The 24356-nt window shown below is 39.5% G+C and overlaps 1 protein-coding gene across 2 annotated transcripts in view; it reads right to left on the bottom strand.

Moving 5' to 3' along the window:
• Window positions 1-9598: 9598 nt before the first annotated feature.
• Window positions 9599-24356, bottom strand: part of ACADM (acyl-CoA dehydrogenase medium chain) — a 41834-nt gene continuing 27076 nt past the window's right edge. For both annotated transcript variants that reach the window (XM_077988326.1, XM_001101274.5), the window contains exons 9-12: window positions 23781-23921; window positions 22498-22593; window positions 11723-11971; window positions 9599-10405 (exon numbers count right to left, since the gene is read on the bottom strand). In XM_077988326.1, coding sequence (XP_077844452.1) covers window positions 10334-10405; window positions 11723-11971; window positions 22498-22593; window positions 23781-23921 — 558 coding nt within the window. In that variant the 3' untranslated portion in view covers window positions 9599-10333. The remainder of the gene's footprint in view (window positions 10406-11722; window positions 11972-22497; window positions 22594-23780; window positions 23922-24356) is intronic.

Here is a 24356-nt window from a genome sequence, read left to right on the forward strand (position 1 = left end):
GTAGCTAGGACTACAGGTATGTGCCACCATACCTAGCTAATTTGTGTGTGTGTTTTGTAGAGACAGGAGGTCTCAGTATGTTGCTCAGGCTGTTTTAGAATTCCTGGCCTCAAGCAATCCACCCACCTTGGCCTCCCAAAGTGTTGGGATTACATATGTGAGCCACCATGACCCGCCCAGAGCATATTTTATTTAACTGTGGATTAGGTTGGGTATTAACTTTTAACTGTTAAATGTATCTTATATGGTATGTGGGTGTGCACTTGTGATTTTGCTCCAGGCCCTGCAAATGTAAGGAGTGGGCTTTCTCTCTTTTAACATCTCCCTTTCTGGGACTTTAGTTGACATATTAGACTTCCTTTTTTTTTTTTTTTTTTTTTTTGAGATTCAGTCTCTCTGTTGCCCAGGCTGGAATATAGTGGTGTGATCTCAGCTCACTGCAACCTCCACCTCATGGGTTCAAGTGATTCTCCTGCCTCAGTCTCCTGAATAGCTGGGATTACAGGCGTGTGCCACTATGCCTGGCTAATTTTTTTGGTATTTTCAGTAGAGACAGGGTTTCACCATATTGGCCAGGCTGGTCTCAAACTTCTGACCTGAAGTCATCCATCTACCTCAGCCTCCCAAAGTGATGGAATTACAGGAATGAGCCACTGAACTTGGCTGACATGTTACACTTTCTTGTTGCTTCCTTCTCATTTCTTAACCTCTTGTATTTTTCACCTTTTTGTCTTTCTGTGATGCATCCTGGGTAATTTATTCCAATCTATATGCTGGTATTCTTTTCTTACTTAAAGTCCATGGGCTAGCAGCATCAAAATCACTCTGAGAGCTATTAGAAAGGCAGAGTCTGAGTCACATCCTAGACGTACCAAATCGCATTCTGCATTTTGGTAAGCTCCCCAAGGACTCCTATGCATGTTAAAACTTGAGAAATACTATTTCAGATTCCAATTGATTATTTTTCAGATCTGCCTGTTTGTTTTGATAGATTCCTATTGTTTTCCATTATGTGATTTTTCAAATTTCTTTACATCTTTCACATTGAGTTATTTTATACAGTTTTCTCTTGTTATCTGCAGGGGTACTGGTACCAGGAACCCCTGGAGATATGAAACTCCAAGGATACTCAAGTCCTTTCTATAAAACAGCATAGTATTTGCATATAACCTATGCACATCCTCCCATTTACTTTAAATCATTTCTAGATTTCTTATAATATCTAATAAGATGCCTACATATCACTCTATTTGTGTGGATTTAAGGTAGTACTTGCATGTAGCAAATTCAAGTTTTGCTTTTTGGAACTTTGTGGAATTTTTTTTTCCCCTGAGTATTTATCATCTGAGGTTGGTTGAATCCAGAGATAATGAACTCACAGAAACACAGTACGGCCAACTGTACTGTTTATCTGATCATTCTAATATCTGGAGCCTTGAGGTCTGTGTTAGTCTGTTCTCTCATTGATATAAAGAAATACCTTAGATTGGATAATTGATAAAGAAAATAGGTTTAATTGGCTCATGGTTCGGCAAGCTATATAGGAAGCACAGCTGGAAAGGCCTCAGAAAACGTACAATCATGGCAGAAGGTGAAGGGGAAGCAGGCAAGTCTTACATGGCCAGAGTAGGAGGAAAAGGTGCAGGGTAGAGGCATCACACAATTTTAAACAACCAGATCTCATGCGAAAACTCACTCATTATCACAAGGACAGTGTTCAGAGGGATGGTGTTAAACCATTAGAAACCATTCCCATGATCCAGTCACCTCCCACCAGCCACGTCTTCAACATTGGGATTACAGTTGAACATGAGATTTGGGTGGGGACACAGATCCAAACCATATCAAGGTCCTAAACGTGTTATTTTTAATTTTCTGTTGACTTTATTTCATGCTGATTGGTTCTTTATTTATTTTGAAGATTTTTCGTTGGCAGCTCATATTAGGGCCTAATTGGAAGGTGTTTCTTTTTTCTGGAGAACATTTGCATTTGCTCTGACAAAAGCCACAGAGTGATAATCATCTAAATTTACATTATGTAAACATAAGCATTAAGTATTAAGCATGTGCTACATAGCTGGCCCTATAAGAAATGCTTCTACCCTGAAGGAGCCTAGTGGGAAAGATAGTTGGTAAATAATCTGCGTCAAATTCTCTGACAAAGGCAAGCTTAGTATGCTATGGAAAATGTGCCTGTAAATCAGATGGGAGAGAGTTGTGGTAGAGGGGAAAACAGAGGGACACAGAGATTGATAAGATATCCTGGGAAAGGCAAGGCTTGAAATAAGAATAATGTAAGCATCAGACCGAAAAAGTAACATTATTCAGATTGTTAATAACTGCTGAAGGAATGAAAAATAAACCTCACTTCCTACTGTATAAATTCATTCAACTAATATGTATTGAATGCCTAGAATATGCCAATATTATTCTAAGTTCTGGGGGTACAGTGGTAAGCAAAATAGAAATATATGTAGGAAGCATACATTCTAACAATTCAGTTTTAATTTTTATTATTATTATTTTTGAGACAGGGTCTCACTCTGTTCTCCAGGCTGGAATGCAGTGGTGGGATCAGGACTCTCTGCAGACTCATACTCCCGGGCTCAAGAGATCATCTTCAGTCTCCAGAGAACTGGGACCAAAGGTGTGCATCAACATACTGTGCATCAACAACAGCCCAGCTATTTTTTTTTTTTTTTTTTTAAGAAGTAGGGTCTTCCTGTGTTGCCCAGGCTGGTCTTAAACTCCTGGGCCCAAGCAATCCTCCATCCTCCCGCCTCAGCCTCCCAAAGTGCTGGAATTACAAATGTGAGCCACCGACCCTAGCCCAATTCTTGAACTACATTTGAAAATTCTATTCCTAGGTATTTATCCTATGAATATACCCCCTTTGTTGTGAAGTGACTTATGTGCAAGAATAACAACAGGAGCGGTCTTTGTAATAGTAAAAGATTTAAAAAATTCAATTGGCCGGGCCCAGTGGCTCACACCTGTAATCCCAGCACTTTGGGAGACTGAGGCAGGCAGATTACCTGAGGTCAGGAGTTTGAGACCAGCCTGGCCAACATGGCGAAACCCCGTCTCCACTAAAAAAAAACAAAAATTAGCTGGGCGTGGTGGTACACGCCTATAATCCCAGCTACTTGAGAGGCTCAGACAGGAGAATCGCTTGAACCCAGAAGGTAGAGGTTGCAGTGAGCTGAGATCTGAGATCACACCACTGTACTCCAGCCTAGGTGACAGAGCAAGACTGCATTTCAAAAATCAAACAAACAAACAAAGTTAATTGACCATCAAATGGTCAAATAAACTATGGTATATTCATTACACAGCTATTAAAGAGAATGAAGAAACTCTACATATATGGAAAGGTCTTTAAAATATACCAAGTGAAAACAGACATAAAATGAAAGCAACAAACCGTACAGTATGCTATTTATGTGGGAAACAAAGGAAAAAATATATATCTGTGAATGCACAGAATTACGAAAAGCAGCTGCCTAACAGGAAAATACTCAGTGAAAAGTAATCCTTTCTTAAATTCTACCACCCAATCCTTTAAGAAAGGATTACTTTTCACTGAATATTCTATTACATTTATTCAAATAAAAATGATCCCCCTCCAAAGAAATGTAGTAGCTATGCTATAATAAAGAATTGTATTCTTTCTTTCTGATATTAAGTAATTAACACTGTATTAGTCCATTTTCACACAGCTATAAAGAAATACCTGCAACTGGGTAATATATAAAGGAAAGAGGCTTAATTTGACTCACAGTTCCACGACTGGGGAGTCCTCAGGAGACTTTCAATGATGCCGGAAGATGAAGGGGAAACAAGATCTTCTTCACATGGTGTCAGGAAAGAGGAGAGAGCGAAGGGGTAAGAGCCCCTTATAAAACTGTCAGATCTTGTGAGAACTCACTATCTTGAGACTACTATGGGGGAAATCACCCCCAGGATTACAATTCAAGATGAGATTTGGGTGGGGACACAGAGCCAAACCTTATCAAACACCATTTAGCTTTGGCCATGTACACAGAATTTCTGTGCTACTCTGATGCTTGCTCAAGGGCTCTGCTATAAACTAGAAGCCAAATTTGTGTTTTCAAGAAAGGGCAGTCTTAGAGCCTCATGGAAAGAACCAGGTGCTTTGGACTACTGATAAATTCTTCAAAAAATAGATTCATGGGTACAGGCTTCTGAGCAGATATAGCTTAGACAACTTTCAAGCCATAGCAGTGAACTGAGTATGTATTTCTAGGACTCTCTTCTGGAAACAGACTGATTCATGAAAGCAGTCCACCAACCCAATTTCCAGCAGAATAATTACACAGGACTGAATGAACTGATGAGAGAAATTTAATCATGGTTATTTATTTATTGGAATATTGTTGATGTAGTGTTCTATTTTTATGGTATATGAGGAAGCCCTTTAAAATTCTTCATAAGCTATTGATTTCAATTTCATGTACTCCGCTTTTGTAAACTGAAATTTTCTTTTTTTTTTTTTTGCAACAGGGTCTTGCTCTGTCACCCAGGTTAGGGTGTAGTGGTGTGAACATGGATCATTGCAGCCTCGACTTCCTAGGTCCAAGGGATCTTCCTGACTCAGCCCCCTATGTAGCTGGGAACACAGGTGTGCATCTCCACATCTAGTTAATTTTCTAATTTTTTGTAGAGATGAGGTCTCACTATCTTACCCAGGCTAGTCTTGAACTCCTAGACTCAAGCAATCCTCCCACCTTAGCCTCCCAAAGTGCTGGGATTACAGGTATAAACCACTGTGCCCAGCCCTGACATTTTAAAATGGCATGTGATTCTAAGGCCTCAGAATTCAGGAATGTGCTGAATCTCCTTTTATTTCATAGCAATATTCAAAAGGAATCTGACCTCCTTTTTACCAGGATAATTGATTAGGTCATGAGGGCCATACCTAGAGTGTCCTTTTTGAAAATAATTCTAATTTAATCAGTTATGATAAGCCTGTTATTAGAAAACAAGTTGACTATATGTAGAATGCCTACAAAGCTGTAGGTCAATAACACTGGCAAAGTGCCTGGCTTAAATGTTTGTCTTGTCAGTGGTAAGGAAGAGCAATGCTCAGCAGGCCAGGAACCCTAGCAAATTTTGAAGATGTTAAGGAGAGAGATTCACCCAAGTTCTTAGGTACTACAGGAGAAATCTAGTGGAGAGTTTCTTGGATTTGGTTCCCCAGCCTTGGGATGTCAAGCTATAGAGGCTTTTAAAAGTTCAATTTGAGGTTTCTGATGAAAAATTTCAGACAGAAGTTAATCCTGTGGCCTTAGTAATTTGTTCAGTACTGTATGGTTCTGGATTTGCAAAGTAAATTTGAGGAGATCTACGTGACTAATGAACTCTCTTGCTGTACCTAGGCAAATAATCTAGATAAACCTGATGAAATTTGCTTTTTTACTGATCAGGAATATTTGTGGCAAATTCCTTTTGATGAAAAGGAAGAGACTGTTAAGAAACACTGTCAAAGCCTTGAAAAAGGATACAATAAATTATTGGGTATCCCTTTAGTCGTGTGCTAGGTATTATCTAATGGATCCTCTGCATATTATCTGATAGGATATGTACCATTGTCTTTTTATTGGATAGACTGTTATACAATTGTAAATGTAGATGTTAAATTGTAAAAAAAAATGGAAAGTAATGCAACTGAACCTGAACTACAACTAATTTCTGCTCTGTAAAAAAGATGGTCCCATTAGGTTTTATTGCCCTATACCAGTGGTCCCCAACCTTTTTGGCACCAGGGACTGGTTTTGTAGAAGATAATTTTTCCACAGACTCAGAAGGTGGCGGGGGGGTGGGGGGGGGCGCGGGGAGATGGTTTGGGGATAAAAATGTTCTCAGATCATTAGGCATTAGATTCTCATAGAAGCACGAAACCTAGATCCCTCACGTGTGCAGTTCACAATAGGGTTCGTGCTCCTATGAGAATCTAATGTTGCCACTGATTTGACAGGAGGTGGAGCTCAGGCAGTAATGCTTACTCGCCTAACACTCACCTCCTGCTGTGCAGCACAGTTCCTAATGGCCCAGAGACTGCTACTGGTTTGTGGCCTGGGAGTTGGGGACCCCTGCCCTATAGGATATGGTTAATCTACTAGCAAATTCTTTTTTTTTTTTTAGACGGAGTTTTGCTCTTGTTGCCCAGGCTGGAGTGCAGTGGCACAATCTCAGCTCACCACAACCTCCGCCTCCCAGGTTCAAGTGATTCTCCTGTCTCAGCCTCCCGAGTAGCCGGGATTGCAGGCATGCACCACCATGCCCAGCTAATTTTGTATTTTTAGTAGAGACAGGGTTTCTCCATGTCGGTCAGGCTGGTTTTGAACTCCCCATCTCAGGTGATCCGCCCGCCTCAGCCTCCCAAAGTGCTGGAATTACAGGCATGAGCCACTGCACCCAGCATAGCAAATTCTTTTAAGCATTTATTACTGCCTATTATCTGCTCTTCAAATTCTCCCTTATACCAGTTTTAACTTGTACTAGTTCCCTCATCCATTGAGTTAAATATAGTCTTTCACATATTAAGAAAAAACACTGTTGCCAGTGGAATTTAATCTTTAATCTCCAAAGACCCTTTGTACTATTTGATAATGTATTCAAATTAATGGCTGTAATTCTAGAAGTCATATCAATGACGATTTTTTTTTTAATCCAGAGGAGTCACTGAATAATTCTTCTCCCTCTATGCAAATTGATGACTCTGGTAGATTCCTTAAACATTCATTAAAATTTGGTAAAACTACCAGATCACATGTAAAACTATGCTTTCTCTAGGAACCATCAATTCACTAATGGAGGCAGCTAACAGTCACGTTTGTAGTCCATGACTGTACCTACCCTCCTTCTTATAATGGCCCTAGTCAGCAAGCTTATAAATGTGGTGGTCAATCCAAAATAGAAATATGCTACAGCGAAGTCTGATTCTATTGTGGGATCAAAGAAGCAGAGACAGTTAGGCTATAGAGCAACAATGAATAAAATATGACAGAAGTGGAGAGTTAGCAAAATACTACATATATTTCATGGATTCCTGAGGACTGACTATTCTGGTTTTAGTCTCTTCCTGAGACTGACTCCTTTCCTGCCTTTCAGATCTATGAGTCATTTCCACATACTTAAAATACATATTTGCTTAAAGTAGCTTAAATTCATTTGTTACTTGTGACTAAAAAGGCTTAAATGGTACAAAATTACGTAAGTGCTTAATCTTTGTTAGCAAGGATACTGTAATCTCATCATAATGCTTTGGAGTACATTTATATCTTGTGTAAAAACCTTTTCTTTTCTCCTTCCTTCCTTCCTTCCCTCCCTCCTTCCCTCCTTCCTTCCTTCCCTCCCTCCCTCCCTCCCCTCCCTCCTTCCCTCCCTTCCTCTCTTCCTCCCTCCCTCCCTCCCTTCTTTTGGAGTACATTTATATCTTGTGTAGAAACCTTTTCTTTTTCCTCCCTCCCTCCCTCTCTCCCTTCCTTCCTTCCTTTTTTGATGGAGTTTCACTCTTGTTGCCCAGGCTGGAGTGCAATGGCATGATCTCAGCTCACTGCAACCTCGGCCTCCCAGGTTCAAGTGATTCTTCTGCCTCAGCCTCCTAAGTAGCTGGAATTACAGGTGCCCACCACCATGCCCAGCTAATTTTTTGTATTTTTAGTAGAGACAGGGTTTCACTATGTTGGTCAGGCTGGTCTCAAACTCCTGACCTTGTGCTCTGCCCACCTCAGCCTCCCAAAGTGCTGGCATTACAGGTATGAGCCATCGCGTCTGGCCCTTTTTTTCTTTTTAGACAGGGTCTCACTCTGTCACCCAGGATAAAGTATAAATGGTGCCATCACAGTTCACTGAAGCCTCAAATTCCTGGCCTCAGTGATCCTCCCACCTCAGCCTCCCAAAATGTTGGGATTATAGGCACGAGCCACTATGCCCAGCCCATGTCTAGAAGCTTTATGTTTAGAAATGGTTGCGCCTCTGTATTGCAAATTCAAATTTGCATTTGAAATATATACATTCTATTTAATTTCTCATTTCTACATAATAGCAATTAAGAATTCTCTAAATTTCCTTACCAATCTCAAGTTGTATCATTTAAATAAAATTTCATCATTGAGCATGAAGGAAATGTCATTTAAATATTTTATATTTGTAAAAGATTAGATTTTTATTTTGGTAATTCAGTGTGGTATAAGAAATTTGTTTGGTCTTTGTCCCCAGTTCCTGGCACAGGACTCCTAAAACCCTTGGAATTTCTTGAGTGCTTGGAGTATCTTCTGTTATTCCTTAGAAACCTTTTCAATCATACCTGAATTTGGCATATGAGATGACTTAGGGTGGGGCTCCTAGATAATCTCAGGAAGAATCTGGTCACCAGAAGGACTAAGTCATTAGAAGGTGATGTTATGGACTGAATTGTGTCCCTCCAAAATTTCTGTGTTGAAACTTCACACATTTGTGTGAAGTACAAATGTGATTGTACTTGAAAATAGGATCTTTTAGGGAGTTAATTAAGGTCGCGAGCATAGGGCTCTAATCTCACAGGGCTAGTGTCCTTAGAAGAGGAGAAAAAGACACAGGAGCTCCCCCTAACCCAACCCTTCATGATGCACAGAGAAGAGGATATGTAAGGACACAGAAGGTGGTAGTCTATAAGACAGGAAGAGAGGCCTCACTAGAAACAACCCAAATGGCACCTTGATCTTGAAATTCTAGCTTCCAGAACTGTGAGAAAATAAATTTATTTAAGACACCAAGTCTCTAGTTTTTTTATGACAGCCCTAGGAGACTAATACAGTTGGGAACTTCCAGCTTTCACCTTGGACCTCTAGGGAGAAGTGAAGGACTGGAGATTGAGCTCGATGGAAACTATTGAATGAGAGTTGGGGAGCTTCCAAGTTGAGGAATACAGAGACATGCAGGGAAGGTAATAAGATGGAAGAAGGCATGGAAGCTCTGCATCTCCCCTCTCCCTCCATACCTTTCCCTATGTACCTCTTCATTAATTGTTCCTAGTTGTACCCTTTATGATATAAACAGGTAAATGTAAGTAAAGTGTTTTCCTGAGTTCTGTGAGCTATTGTGGCAAATTATCAAACCTGAGGGCAGGGTCATGGGAATACTTGAATTTCCAGCCATGTTGGACAGAGTATGGGTAGCTTGGGGACTCAGGACTTATGACTGGCCTCTGAAGTGAGGGCAGCCTTATGGGATTAAGCCTAATTCAGCTGCATAGTGTCGGAACAGAATTAAAATGTAGGACATGGTTGATGTCAGAGAAATGGAGAATGAGATATGATGTCAGAAAGCACTCCATTTAGTATAACTTCAATAATACCAGTTTAGCTCTATTTGATATTGAGAATTAAAAACAAATATTAAATTCAGAGATTTGAGTTCTTATATTATTTCATATTTATATTTTCTGAGGTCTTTAAAATATAATTAATAAAAAATAAACAAGTAACTTTATTCAATTCAAAATTAAAACGACTTTTTTTCATCATAGTAAATACACAAAATATAGACTATTACATGAAGTAATGAAATTTCCTGGAAAAAATACAGAAAGGTATGATAATAAGCACTGAACAATTTTATTAAGTTCTTTGCCAAAATGCAAACATATGAAATGAGATTGTGTACAATAGACCAAAGGCTACCTAGAGACCAACAGCCATATAAAAATAATTTAAGGCAAGCTTCATTGATTTATTTTAAATAAGGTAAGTGAAATATGGGTTCAAAATTAAGATTTTCAAGAAAGTTCTTGTAGCTGTAAATTAGGAGAATATGAATGTCAAAATTTTAACTGTTTGTGCCAAACTGAAAGCAAATGCTTTCCAAACTTCAGTAAAAAGAACTTTAATAATATCATTAAGTCTGCAAAGTCACTGACAAGTTGATAGTATTCAAATACTAAAATATTTTCTAAATGTAAATTTTGTAACATCTTGAATACTTTCTAAGCCCACTTTTCTGTCATTACAAAAATAAAATGCCAAGAAATTTCTGCGACATTAATCTTAAGAAATCAAAATAACAAAACATATGTACTTTTCTAAGTTAATGTAATTCAAGTAAAGTAGTACTAAAGAAAACACATCATTTTAATAAAAACCAAACCTGCTTAAAAGACATAACAGAGTTAAGCAAAAGTATAAACTACTAATAATAAGCAGTTGCTTAGATTTAATATAAGAGGATTTATTTTTATTTTCACTGGAAAAAACATTAAAGCCCTTTCTCTTTTCTGGAGCTGAAACAGTGGATTGTGTTCTAGTTATTCAATGTTTCTACAGTAATTTTTTTAATTTTTATACTTGCCAATGTGTTCACGGGCTATAATAAGTCTTTGAATTTGTGAAGTACCTTCATAAATCTGCAAAAAAAAATAAGTGTAGGTTAAATATTTTTAGTACATAAATACTTTGATTTATTCAACATTTTAGATAGTAGTATAAGCTGCATTGTAATATAAAACTGAATCAAAACATATATAGGGTCTGTAGCCTATAGATTCCAAAACCTGATTTTGTGAAAGTCTGAAAATATGGAATTCTCTAAAGATGGGTTTAAGTTATTATAAAAAGTCATGTATCAAAATTTTGGAGAAGAGTATTCAAAACATAGAAAAAAGAAAATATATTTACATTTCAGAAAAATTGGGAAAACTGAAGTTCATTATGGCCAAAATATTTGTCCAACTTTTCTGAACTGTACTTACCTAGCTGTCTCCTTAAGTCTTTTATTCTTAAATTTTTTTTTCTCCCACTGCCTATGGAACAGAGTTGCTAAAGAAAAAGATGCTGGGAGGATTTCAAGAGTCAGACCTTATTTCCATTCTAAACTTCTAACTTTAGCCATTTATTAGTTCAGCTTCTCAGATGGCAGAGAAAATCTAAACGGTTGATGATAATAATAGTAATAATTATAATTAAAGGCTCTAGGAGAGGAAGAGTATCAACACATAAACCAGCGACTTTGGATAAGGCACAAATTCTGGACCTCAGTTTTTTCATGTCTACATGGAGAGGCCACACTATGTCTAACATTCCTTCTCACTCTAGCCTTCTGATTTGAACTCAATATTTCAAATGACTGGATAAGTCAAATAATTTGCTAGGTGTAGGGGGAGCAAGGGCAGAGACACCGAGGAGCAAGAATGTGATAATTATTAAGTAATTACTTAAGCCACATGTAGAGAACATGCACATTTATATTTCCTTTTACTAAATTCCTTCTAAGTTTTTTTGACTACTAATTTAATTTGGAATTCATCTACATCACTGTCTCTTCATGTTGGTTTTTGACTCCAAGTATAGTTACAATAAATTAAATAGTTGTCAGGCAAGATTCAAATCAAAATAATTAATTTTAAATGACATGCATACTTTTTGGAGAGAAAAGTTTGGGACACAATTAGCTAAGATGTTAAAACTCAAAGAAATCTAATCCAAACATAATATATATGTCTGCACCATTTGTTTTTTTAGCCTATTCTCTCTTCAGACTTATACTTAATCACAAATAACATTCTTCTTTCTATTAATTAATTCCAAAAACTGGCTCACAGCCATATATGACAGTCATTTATTGCTACTAGGGACATAAAATTTCTAAATAATCAGAAATCTACTTTGTCATTTATGAATATTCTCTCTCCCTTGCAAACCAAAAAAATCATCTTTAACCTTACCTGATAGATCTTGGCATCCCTCATTAGTTTTTCTACAGGATATTCTGTATTAAATCCATTGCCTCCAAATATCTGCACAGCATCAGTAGCTAACTGATTTGCAATATCTCCAGCAAATGCCTTTGCAATAGAAGCATAATAGGTATTTCGACGACCAGAATCAACCTCCCAAGCTGCTCTCTGGTAACTCATTCTAGCTAGTTCAACTTTCATTGCCATTTCAGCCAGCATAAATGATATCGCTTGGTGCTAGAATTAAAAAGAAAAAAGTTAAAGGATATTTATTGAGAAAAAAGTTTTTTCCTGGGGCTTTTTTTTTTTTTTTTTTTTTTTTATAGTGACGAGGTCTTGCTGTGTTGCCCAGGCTGGTCTGCAACTCCTAGCCTCAAGCAATCCTCCTACTCAGGCTTCCCAAAGTACTGAGATTATAGGCGTGAGTCACTGCGCCTGACCTTTTTTTTTTTTTTAAAAAAACAAACAAACAAAAACCTTTTCATTAACTAATTTTAGGTTTATAGAAGTTACACCCAGCTTCCTCTAATGTTAACATATTACCAAACCATAGTGCTATGATTGAGAACAGGAGATTAACACTGGTATAGTATTAACTAAACTATAAGCCTTACTCAAATCTGGTCAAGTTTTCTAACGTTCTTTTTCTTTTCACCATTACACATTGAATTTAGTTATTTCTTCTGAAATACTGGTATAGTATTAACAACTAAACTATAAGCCTTACTCAAATCTGGTCAAGTTTTCTACTAATGTTCTTTTTCCACCAGTATACATTGAATTTAGTTATTTCTTCTTATTCTTTCCCAGGCTATTACAATTCCTCAATCCTTTCTTACCTTTTATGTCTTTGCACTTCTGAAGAATGTTGATTGGTTATTTTATGTAAAATGTCCTTCAATTTCAGTTTGCCTATTTTTTTTTTTTTTTTTTGAGACAGGGTCTCACTTTGTCATCCAGGCTGGAATGCAATGGCATGATCTAAGATCACTGCAGCCTCAACGACCCTCCCGCCTCAGCCCCCAGAGTAGCTGGGACTTTTTAGCTGGCACTTTTTTTTTTTTTCCAAGACTGAGTTTCACTCTGTTGCTCAGGCTGGAGTGAAGTTGTGCGATATCGGCACACTGCAACCTCCGACCCCCAGGTTCAAGCGATTTTCCTGCCTCAGCCTCCCGAGTAGCTGGACATGTGCCACCACGCCCGGCTAATTTTTTTTTTTTTTTTTTGTATTTTTAGTAGAGACAGGGTTTCACCATGTTGGCCAGGCTGGTCTCAAACTCCTGATCACAGGTGATCCACCCGCCTCAGCCTCCCAAAGTGCTAGGATTACAGGCCTGAGCCACCACAACCGGTTTTTTTTTTTTTTTTTTTTTTAAATAGAGACCTGGTCTCCCTATGTTGCCCACGCTGTTCTCAAACTCCTGGGCTCAAGGAATCCACCCACTTCGGCCCCCCAAAATGCTAGGATTACAGGTGTGAGTCACCATGCCCGGCCTCTGCTAGGACTTTTTAAAAGAAATTTGCTGGCTGGGTGCGGTGGCTCACACCTGTAATCAGAGCACTTTGAGAGGCTGAGGTGGACGGATCACCTGAGGTTGGGAGTTTGAGATCAGCCTGATCAATATGGAGAAACCCCGTCTCTACTAAAAATACAAAATTAGCCAGGCATGGTGGCGCATGCCTGTAATACCAGCTATTCAGGAGGCTGAGGCAGAAGAATTGCTTAAACCTGGGAGGTGGAGGTTGTGGTGAGCCGAGATCACACCATTGCACTCCAGCTTGGGCAACAAAAGAGAAACTCCATCTCAAAAAAAAAAAAAAAAAAAAAAGTTGCTACAGATAGAGAAAAATCATGTGGCATTGTATCAGATACCAAGACAGAGGAAAGGACAACTAAAAGATGCTTCTTAGACTCTGTACAGACTCAGAATTGAAGAGAAGACATAAAATAAATACTTTCAATAAGGGACAGTAAGTGCTCTATGAGTTAGTTATATGGTCAAGATACGTTATGGGATGGAAATATGTTCCCGTTTCCTGGCGTACAACTCCTAAATTCTTTGGGATCTCCAAAGTGCTGTCTATTGTCTGATAGGTTCAGCATGGTGCTGGTCACTGCAAAGACGATGGCAGGATTAGAGGATTAGGACCTTCAGCCCCACCCCCACAACCTCCAGGGAGGGGAGAGGGGCTAAAGGTCAAGTTAAATCATCAATGACCAATGGTTTAATTGATCATGCCTATGTAATGAAGCCTCCATGAACACACAAGAATGTGTCCAGAGTTGGTTCCTTCCAGTGGGTTCTTGGTCTCACTGACTTCAAGAATGAAGCTGCAGACCTTTAACAGCTCTTAAAGATGGTGTGTCTGCAGTTTGTTCCTTCACATGTGTCCAGAGTTTCTTTCTTCCAGTGGGTTCGTGGTCTTGCTGACTTCAAGAATGAAGCCGTGAACCTTTGTGGCAAGTGTTACAGCTCTTAAAGGTGGTGCAGACTCAAAGGGTAAGCAGCAGCAAGATTTATTGTGAAGAGTGAAAGAACAAAGCTTCCACAGCGTGGAAGGGGACTGGAGCAGGTTGCCACTGCTGGCTGGGGTGGCCAGCTTTTATTCCCTTATTTGTCCCAGCCAACATCCTGCTGACTGGTCCATTTTACAGAGTGCTGATTGGTCCATTTTACAGAGTGCTGATTGGTCCATTTTATAGAGTGCTGACTGGTGAATTTATAATCCTTTAGCTAGACACAGAGCGCTGATTGGTGCATTTTTACAGAGTGCTGATTGGTGTGTTTACAATCCTTTAGCTAGACACAGAGTGCTGATTGGGGCATTTACAATCCTTTAGCTAGACACAGAGCACTGATTGGTGCATTTTTACAGAGTGCTGATTGGTGTGTTTACAATCCTTTAGCTAGACACAGAGTGCTGATTGGTGCATTTTTACAGAGTGTTGATTGGTGTGTTTACAATCCTTTAGCTAGACACAGAGTGCTGATTGGGGCATTTACAATCCTTAGCTAGACACAGAGCACTGATTGGTGCATTTTTACAGAGTGCTGATTGGTGTGTTTACAATCCTTTAGCTAGACACAGAGTGCTGATTGGTGCATTTTTACAGAGTGTTGATTGGTGTGTTTATAATCCTCTAGCTAGACAAAAAAGTCCTCTAAGTCCCCATTGGACCCAGGAAGTCCAGCTGGCTTCACCTCTCAAGAGGACATGGTTTGGAGAACTTCCAGAGGTTCCTATAGGGTGAAATTCCCAGGGAGGGCATGGAAGCCATATGCATCTTCCTTCATCTGTATCCTTTAAAATATCCTTCCTGGCTGAGCGTGGTTGCTCACACCTGTAATCCCAGCACTTTGGGAGGCCAAGGTGGGCAGATCACCTGAGGTCAGGAGTTTGAGACCAGCCTGGCCAACATGGTGAAACCCTGTCTCTACTAAAAATAAAAATAAAAAATTGGCCAGGCATGGTGGCAGGTGCCTGTAATGCCAGCTACTTGGGAGGCTGAGGCAGAAGAATCAATTGAACCAAGGAGGCAGAGACTGCAGTGAGCCGAGATCACGCCATTGCACTCTAGCCTGGGCAACAAGAGTGAGACTCTGTCTGAAAAAAAAATTAAAAATAAAATAAAAATTAAAAAATTAGATATCCTTCCTAATAAACTGGTAAATGTGTTTCCGTGAGTTCTGTGAGCTGCTTTAGCAAATTACTGGAATTCACAGACGGGGTCATGGGAACCCCAACTTGAAGCCAGTCAGCCAGAAGTTCTGGAGGCCAGGACTTGCAACTGGGGGAAAAGAAGGGGCAGTCTTGTGAGATTAAGCCTGTGGGATCTGATGCTATCTCTGGGTAGGTAGTGTTGGAACTAAGTCAGAGGATACCCAGCTAGTGTCTGTTGCTTGGTGTGTGTGGGATATCCTCCCACATCTTTGGTCATAGAAGTCTTCTTCTGTGTTGATCATTTTTGTGGTGTTGAGAACAGAAGAAAAACATGGTTTGAGAGAGTTTTTCCTGATACAAGTGACTACTTTGGTTCAAATCTTAGTTCCATAATTTATTAGATGGGCCTAATCATTTTGCATGTGATAAATGGAAATAACAGTACCTATTCCAGAGTATTATGAAGATTAGAGTTAATACATGTTAAGCACCTGGAATAGTGCCTGGAACAGGGAAAGCATCTGATTATTAGTATTTAATAGAGTAGGTATTCAATCACTGTTTGTTTTATGAATAAAATAGAAGTTCACAGCACAAGACATCTAAGTGCTAGGAGTAGAAAGGTTTCTAAAAACATACATTTCCTGCTCATATGGAGCTTACATTCTAGTGAGACTGTGAGGGGAGACAATAAACAAATACTGATATAACAGAATGTTGGGTAGTGATAATAACTTTGAAAAAGAAGGGCAGGATCAGTGTTAGAGGTCTTATTTTACATACCCTCATGTCATCTGGAAACAGGGACAATTTGACTTCCTCTTTTCCTAATTGAATACCCTTTATTTCTTTCTCCTGCCTGATTGCCCTGGTCAGAACTTCCAACACTGTGTTGAATAGGAGTGGTGAGAGAGGGCATTCCTGTCTTGTGCCAGTTTTCAAAGGGAATGCTTCCAGTTTTTGCTGATTCGGTATGATATTGGCTGTGGGTTTGTCATAAATACCTCTTATTATTTTGAGATACGTTCCATCAATACCTAATTTATCGAGAGTTTTTAGCATGAAGGGCTGTTGAATTTTGTCGAAGACCTTTTCTGCATCTATTGAGATAATCATGTGGTTTTTGTCTTTGGTTCTGTTTATAGGATGGATTGACTTGCATATGTTGAACCAGCCTGCATCCCAGGGATGAAGCAAACTTGATCATGGTGGATAAGCTTTTTGATGTGCTGCTGGATTTGGTTTTCCAGTATTTTATTGAGGATTTTTGCATCGATGTTCATCAGGGATGTTGGTCTAAAATTCTTTATTTTGTTGTGTCTCTGCCAGACTTTGCTATGAGGATGACGCTGGCCTCATAAAATGAGTGAGGGAGGATTCCCTCTTTTTCTGTTGATTGGAATAGTTTCAGAAGGAATGGTACCAGCTCCTCTTTGTACCTCTGGTAGAATTCGGCTGTGAATCCGTCTGGTCCTGGACGTTTTGTGGTTGGTAGGCTCTTAATTATTGCCTCAATTTCACAGCCGGTTATTTGTCTATTCAGGGATTCAACTTCTTCCTGGTTTAGTTTTGGGAGGGTGTATGTGTCCAGGAATTTATCCATTTCTTGTAGATTTTCTAGTTTATTTGCATAGAGGTGTTTGTGGTGTTCTCTGATGGTAGTTTGTATTTATGTGGGATTGGTGGTGATCTTTATCTTTTTTTATTGATTTTTGATTCTTCTCTATTTGATTCTTCTCTCTTTTCTTCTGTATTAGTCTTGCTAGCGGTCTATCAATTTTGCTGATCTTTAAAAAAACAGCTCTTGGATTCATTGATTTTTTGAAGGGTTTTTTGTGTCTCTATCTCCTTTAGTTCTGCTCTGATCTTAGCTATTTCTTGCCTTCTGCTAGTTTTTGAATGTGTCTGCTCTTGCTTCTCTAGTTCTTTTAATTGTGATGTTAGGGTGTCAATTTTAGATCTTTCCTCCTTTCTCTTGTGGGCATTTAGTGCTATATATTTCCCTCTACACACTGCTTTAAATGTGTCCCAGAGATTCTGGTATGTTGTGTCTTTGTTCTCATTGGTTTCAAAGAACACCTTTATTTCTACCTTCATTTCATTATGTACCCAGCAGTCATTCAGGAGCAGGTTGTTCAGTTTCCTTGTAGTTGAGCGGTTTTGAGTGAGTTTCTTAATCTTGAGTTCTAGTTTGCTTGCGCTGTGGTCTGAGAGACAGTTTGTTATAATTTCTGTTCTTGTACATTTGCTGAGGAGTGCTTTACTTCCAACTATGTGCTCAATTTTGGAATAAGTGTGATGTGGTGCTGAGAAGAATGTATATTCTGTTGATTTGGCATGGAGAGTTCTGTAGATGTCTATTATATCCTCTTGTTGCAGAGCTGAGTTCAATTCCTGGATATCCTTGTTAACTCTCTGTCTTGTTGATCTAATGTTGACAATGGGGTGTTAAAATCTCCCATTATTATAGTGTGGGGGTCTAAGTCTCTTTGTAGGTCTCTAAGGACTTGCTTTATGAATCTGGGTGCTCCTGTGTTGGGTGCATATATATTTAGGATAGTTAGCTCTTATTGAATTGACCCCCTTACCATTATGTAATGGCCTTGCCTCTTTTGATCTTTGTTGGTTTAAAGTCTGTTTTATCAGAGACTAGGATTGCAGCCTCTGCTTTTTTTGTTTGTTTTCCATTTGATTGGTAGATATTTCCTCCATCCCTTTATTTTGAGCCTATGTGTGTCTCTGCACGTGAGATGGGTCTTCTGAATACAGCACACTGATGGTTCTTGACTCTTTATCCAATTTGCCAGTGTGTGTCTTTTAACTGGAATATTTATCCCATTTACATTTAAGGTTAATATTGTTATGTGTGAATTTGATCCCGTCATTATGATGTTAGTTGGTTATTTTGCCCACTAGTTGATGCAGTTTATTCCTAGCATCGATGGTCTTTAAAATTTGGCATGCTTTTGCAATGGCTGGTGCCGTTTGTTCCTTTCCATGTTTAGTTCTTCCTTCAGGAGCTCTTGTAAGGCAGGCCTGGTGGTGACAAAATCTCTCAGCATTTGCTTGTCTGTAAAGAATTTTATTTCTCCTTCACTTATGAAGCTTAGTTTGGCTGGCTATGAAATTCTGGGTTGAAAAATTCTTTAAGAATGTTGACTACTGGCCCCCAATCTCTTCTAGCTTATAGGGTTTCTGCTGAGAGATCCACTGTTAGTCTGATGGGCTTCCCTTTGTGGGTAACCTGACCTTTCTCTCTGGCTGCACTTAACATTTTTTCCTTCATTTCCACTTTGGTGAATCTGACAATTATGTGTCTTGGGGCTGCTCTTCTCGAGGAGTATCTTTGTGACATTCTCTGTATTTTCTGAATTTGAATGTTGGCCTGCCTTGCTAGGTTGGGGAAGTTCTCCTGGATAATATCTTGAAGAGTGTTTTCCAACTTGGTTCCATTCTCCCCATCACTTTCAGGTATACCAACCAGACGTAGATTTGGTCTTTTTACATAGTCTTACATTTCTTGGAGGCTTTGTTCATTTCTCTTTACTCTTTTTCTCTAAACTTCTCTTCTCGCTTCATTTCATTCATTTGATCTTCAATCACTGATACCCTTTCTTTCACTTGATCAAATCGGCTACTGAAGCTTATGCATGCATCACGTACTTCTTGTGCCATGGTTTTCAGCTCCATCAGATCATTTAAGGTCTTCTCTACGTTGTTTATTCTAGTTAGCCATTCGTCTAATCTTTTTTCAAGGTTTTTAGCTTCTTTGCGATGGGTTTGAACATCCTCCTTTAGCTTGGAGAAGTCTGTTATTACCGATTGTCTGAAGCTTTCTTCTCTCAATTCGTCAAAGTCATTCTCTGTCTAGCTTTGTTCTGTTGCTGGTGAGGAGCTGCGTTCCATTGGAGAAGAGGTGCTCTGATTTTTAGTTTTCAGCTTTTCTGCTCTGGTTTCTCCCCATCTTTGGGCTTTTATCTAACTTTGGTCTTTGATGATGGTGACATACAGATGGGGTTTTGGTGTGGATGTCCTTTTTGTTTGTTAGTTTTCCTTCTAACAGTCAGGACCCTCAGTTGCAGGTCTGTTGGAGTTTGCTGGAGGTCCACTCCAGACCCTGTTTGCCTGGGTATCACCAGCGGAGGCTGCAGAACTGCAAATACTGCAGAACGGCAAATGTTGCTGCCTCATCATTCATGTGGAAGCTTCGTCTCGGAGGGGCACCCGGCTGTATGAGGTGTCAGTTGGCGGAGGTCTCTCCCAGTTGGGCTACTCGGGGGTCAGGGACCCACTTGAGGAGGCCATTTGTCTGTTCTCAGATCTCAAAATCCATACTGGGAGGACCACTACTCTCTTCCAAGCTGTCAGACAGGGACATTTAAGTCTGCAGAAGTTTCTGCTGCCTTTTTTTCAGCTATGCCCTGCCCCCAGAGGGGAGTCGACAGAGACAGGCAGGCCTCCCAAAGCTGCAGTGGGCTCAACCCAGTTCACACTTCTTGGCCACTTTTTTACCTACTCAAGCCTCAGCAATGGCGGATTCCCCTTCCCCAGCCTTGCTGCCACCTTGCAGTTCGATCTCAGACTGCTGGGCTAGCAGTAAGCGAGGCTCTGTGGGTGTGGGACCCTCCAAGCTAGGCACGGTGTATAATCTCCTGGTGTGTTATTTGCTAAGCCTGTTGGTAAAGCACAGTATTAGGGTGGGAGTGTCCCGATTTTCCAGGTCCCGTCTGTTACGGTTTCCTTTAGCTAGGAAAGGGAATTCTCCAACCCCTTGTACTTCTCTTGCCCAGGAGGGTTAAAAAAAGAACAAGAAAAAAAAGGTCTTTTGTTACTGTTGTTGTTTTGAGACAGGGTCTCATGCTGTTGCCCAGACTGGAATGTAGGGAGTTTCTCAATGTGTGGGATCAATGTACATGGCCTCTGTGATACAGGAGTCCCCAAGTCGAGAAATGAATGTAAAATAACAGCTCTTAGAATGGTGAAATCTCTGGAGTTCCTAGTAAAAGTGCCAAAAAAGTACAAAAGCCAGTTTCTAATATGCTTCTATAATGCTCTGAGAAATACAGTACTTCCTGCAGATAAGTTGTTTACAAATAAAAAATAAAAGCAAAATAACTGACCATAAAAGAGTTAGGAGACACAATACACCTTGAAAGATTAGCACCCTAAGAATTGAAGATAACAAAAAAATCTGAAATTGATTATAAATGAAGAATTTTTACATGATTAATGACAAAAAAGGAAAAGGTGGTACCATGTTGAAAAGAAGGTATAATGGAAAAAAACAAATATAACATCTGGAAATGAAAAGTAGTCATTAATAAAAAAATCAATAGATAGATTAAATAGATTAGGCACGAGATAAGCGAACTAGAAAGCAGATCTGAAAAAATTACCTAGAATATAGTGCAGAAAGATAAATTACGAAACTAAGGTTAAGGGACACAGAGCAGTGCTAATACAAGTTTGTCCACAGTGCCGATTCACAAACTGTTACTGGTTGATGGTACAGAAGATGAGAATAAGCATTTAGAAACTTTTACAGCAATTTAATATTGTTGTGACACTCTTATATTTTACAAAAATAATGGTTTAACTGGAAATTAAAACAAACTGGTCTTTCGCGACAGATAGTTAGAGAACCACTGACAAATGGAGATAGGAATAGGAGGCTCATGAGGGGCCGAGGTGGAAGGATTGCTTGAGCTCGGGTGTTTGAGACCAGCCTGGGCAACACAGTGAGACCCCATCTCTACAAAAATAAAAAGATTAGGCAGGCATGATGGTGTGCCCCTATAGTTCCAGTTATTTAGGAGGTTGAAGTGAGAGGATTGCTTGATCCTGAGAAGCTGCAATGAGCCATGACTGTACCATTGCACTCACATTTGGGCAACCAAGACACTGTCTCAAAAAAAAAAAAAACAGAGAAAGAAATAGGAGGTTCACTATACAACTCATAGTGAGTTGCAGGAGAGAATACAGATAATGGGGGGCATCAATATTTGAAGGGTAAGACTTAAGAATTACCCTGGAAATTCATGGAAGACACAACTCTTTATAATACTAAAATTATGTGACACTCGAGAAGAGATGGGAAGTAACAGAATTAAGAATATAACATAGGACAGGTGCAGTGGTTCAGGCCTGTAATCCTAGCACTTTGGGAGGCCGAGGCAGGCAGATCACTTGAGGCCAGGAGTTCAACACCAGCCCGGCCAACATAAGGGAACCCTGTCTCTACTAAAAATACCAAAATTAGCTGGGTGTGGTGGTGTGTGTCTGTAGTCCCAGCGACTCGGGGGTTGAGGCAGGAGAATCACTTGAACATGGGAGGTGGGGGTTTCAGTGAGCCCAGATCACGCCACTGTACTTCAGCCTGGACGACAGAGCAAGACTTTGTCCCCCACCCACCACCGCTAAAAAAAAAAAAAAGTATAAAATAGAATTCTGGATCTGTGACTTATAAATTGTGTAGCCTTGGACAAATCATTTGATACCTCTGAGCTTCAGTTTCTTGATCCTTAAAAGAGATAATACTACTCAAAAAAGTGTTACTGAGAGAATTAGAAAATGTATTTAAAATGCATAGCACAAGGCCGGGCCTGGTGGCTCATTCCTGTAATCCCAGCACTTTGGGAGGCTGAGGTGGGTGGATCAAGACCAGCCTGGTCAACATAGTGAAACCCCATCTCTACTAAAAATACAAAAATTAGCCAGGCATAGTGGTGCACAACTGTAGTTCCCGCTACTCGGGAGGCTGAGGCAGGAGAATTGCTTGAACTCGGGAGGCGGAGGTTGTGGTGAACCGATATTGTGCCACTGCACTCCAGCCTGAGCAACAGAGCGAGACTCCATCTCAAAACAAACAAACAAACAAACAAACAAAAAACGCATAGCACAGTGTCAGATACAGAAGTAACCAACAGTTAGTGGCACAATCTAAAAAGAAATTTGTCTTTGAAACTCATCTTGATAAAACCACATTATCTTCCTGCTATCAAAGTAGAAATTGATTAGTTTGTGGTTTAAAAATCATTTCTAAATATTAAATGATAATGAGTGTCTTTACATTTGAACAAAGCAAGCAGTATTAAAATTACCTCTATAAGTAACTTTCCAAAAGTTTTCCTTTCCAGGGCATACTTGGTAGCTTCATCCAAAGCTCTTTGTGCTAATCCAACAGCACCAGAAGATACCTAGCATTTTAACATATTATAAAGCAAAAGTTCATGTTATCTTTAAAACACATAATACCTACCTAAGTGTCTAAGTTAGGGAGTGTACAAAGAGAAGGTGATGTACAGCAACAAGAAACTGGTGGGAAGCGGGGAATAGGCATGTAAGTTTATATTATTTGTTTTTTTTTTTTTTTTTTTTTTTTTTGAGACGGAGTCTGGCTCTGTCACCCGGGCTGGAGTGCAGTGGCCGGATCTCAGCTCACTGCAAGCTCCGCCCCCCGGGTTTACGCCATTCTCCTGCCTCAGCCTCCCGAGTAGCTGGGACTACAGGCGCCCGCCGCCTCGCCCGGCTAGTTTTTTGTATTTTTTAGTAGAGACGGGGTTTCACCGTGTTCGCCAGGATGGTCTCGATCTCCTGACCTAGTGATCCGCCCGTCTCGGCCTCCCAAAGTGCTGGGATTACAGGCTTGAGCCACCGCGCCCGGCCAAGTTTATATTATTTGTTAATTAAAGGTAGTAAGAGGCATTTGTTAGGCATAGTATCATACTCTAGAAGAAAGTCATTCCTTTTGTTTAACAAGAGAAACATTACTAGGGGAAATATTAATGAGTGAAAACAGAAAGTGAGTACATATTAACAGGATGATCATATTTAGGGTGGACTGCCTCTCCAAATCTAGCACCAACTACAGTAATTTTGTAGTTGCTAAAATAATTTCTATAATGGATAGTAAGAAAAGTTGAAGAATTATTTAAAAAATTAAGAAAAGTACCAATATGGTCAGGTGCAGTGACTCCCACCTGTAATCCCAGCACTTTGGGAGGCCGAGGTCAAGAGATCGAGACCATCCTGGCCAATATGATGAAACCCATCTCTACTAAAAATACAAAAATTAGCTGGGCAGTGTGGCGGGTGCCTGTAGTCCCAGCTACTCATGAGGCTGAGGCAGGAGAATCTCTTGAACCCAGGACGCAAAGGTTGCAATGAGCTGAGATTGTACCACTGCACTCCAGCCTGGTTACAGAGTGTGACTCTGTCTCAAAAAAAAAAAAAAAGAAAAGTAACAGTATTTCTCCTAGATCCTTAAAAAAATAAGCAGATATTAAAAAGAGAAACACACTAAACATACAATTTTAAAGTAAAACTACTTATTTAATGTAATAAATAAAAGATCCTATAAGGATTGTCAACTTATATTACTTACTGTAGGTCTGGTTTTATCAAAAGCTCCCATTGCAATTTTGAAACCAGCTCCGTCACCAATTAAAACATTTTCTTTAGGCACTTTCACATCTTCGAAGACAATTCCTCTAGTATCTGAACATCGCTGGCCCATGTTTAATTCCTAATAAGAAAATTGGTATATTTTAAGGAATTTTTTTTGAGCCAGTATCAATTTTTGCTTTAATCACTGTTTCATGACTTTCTGCAATTACCTAAAACAGGGATCAACAAAGTATAGTCTGCAATGCCTGTTTTACAAAGAAAGCCTTATTGGAATACAGTCACACCTATTTGTTTACATATCATCTACAGTTACTTTCTTGCTACAATGGCAGAACTGAGTAGTTGTGACAGTGATACGGCCTGCAAAGCCTGAAATATTTATAATTTGGATCTTTACAAAAAAATTTGCCAACCATAATCTCGAACAACGTTTCACAAATTTTGAAACCAACACTAGTCTAAAGGTCTACAAGTACATCTTATCAACAAAGACAAATCTCATTTTATGTTTGAAAGCTCTCTATTTTACCATGTCAGAAAAAACATTTAGTAA

Source organism: Macaca mulatta, chromosome 1, assembly GCF_049350105.2.
Source record: "Macaca mulatta isolate MMU2019108-1 chromosome 1, T2T-MMU8v2.0, whole genome shotgun sequence".
Taxonomy (NCBI): Eukaryota; Metazoa; Chordata; class Mammalia; order Primates; family Cercopithecidae; genus Macaca; species Macaca mulatta.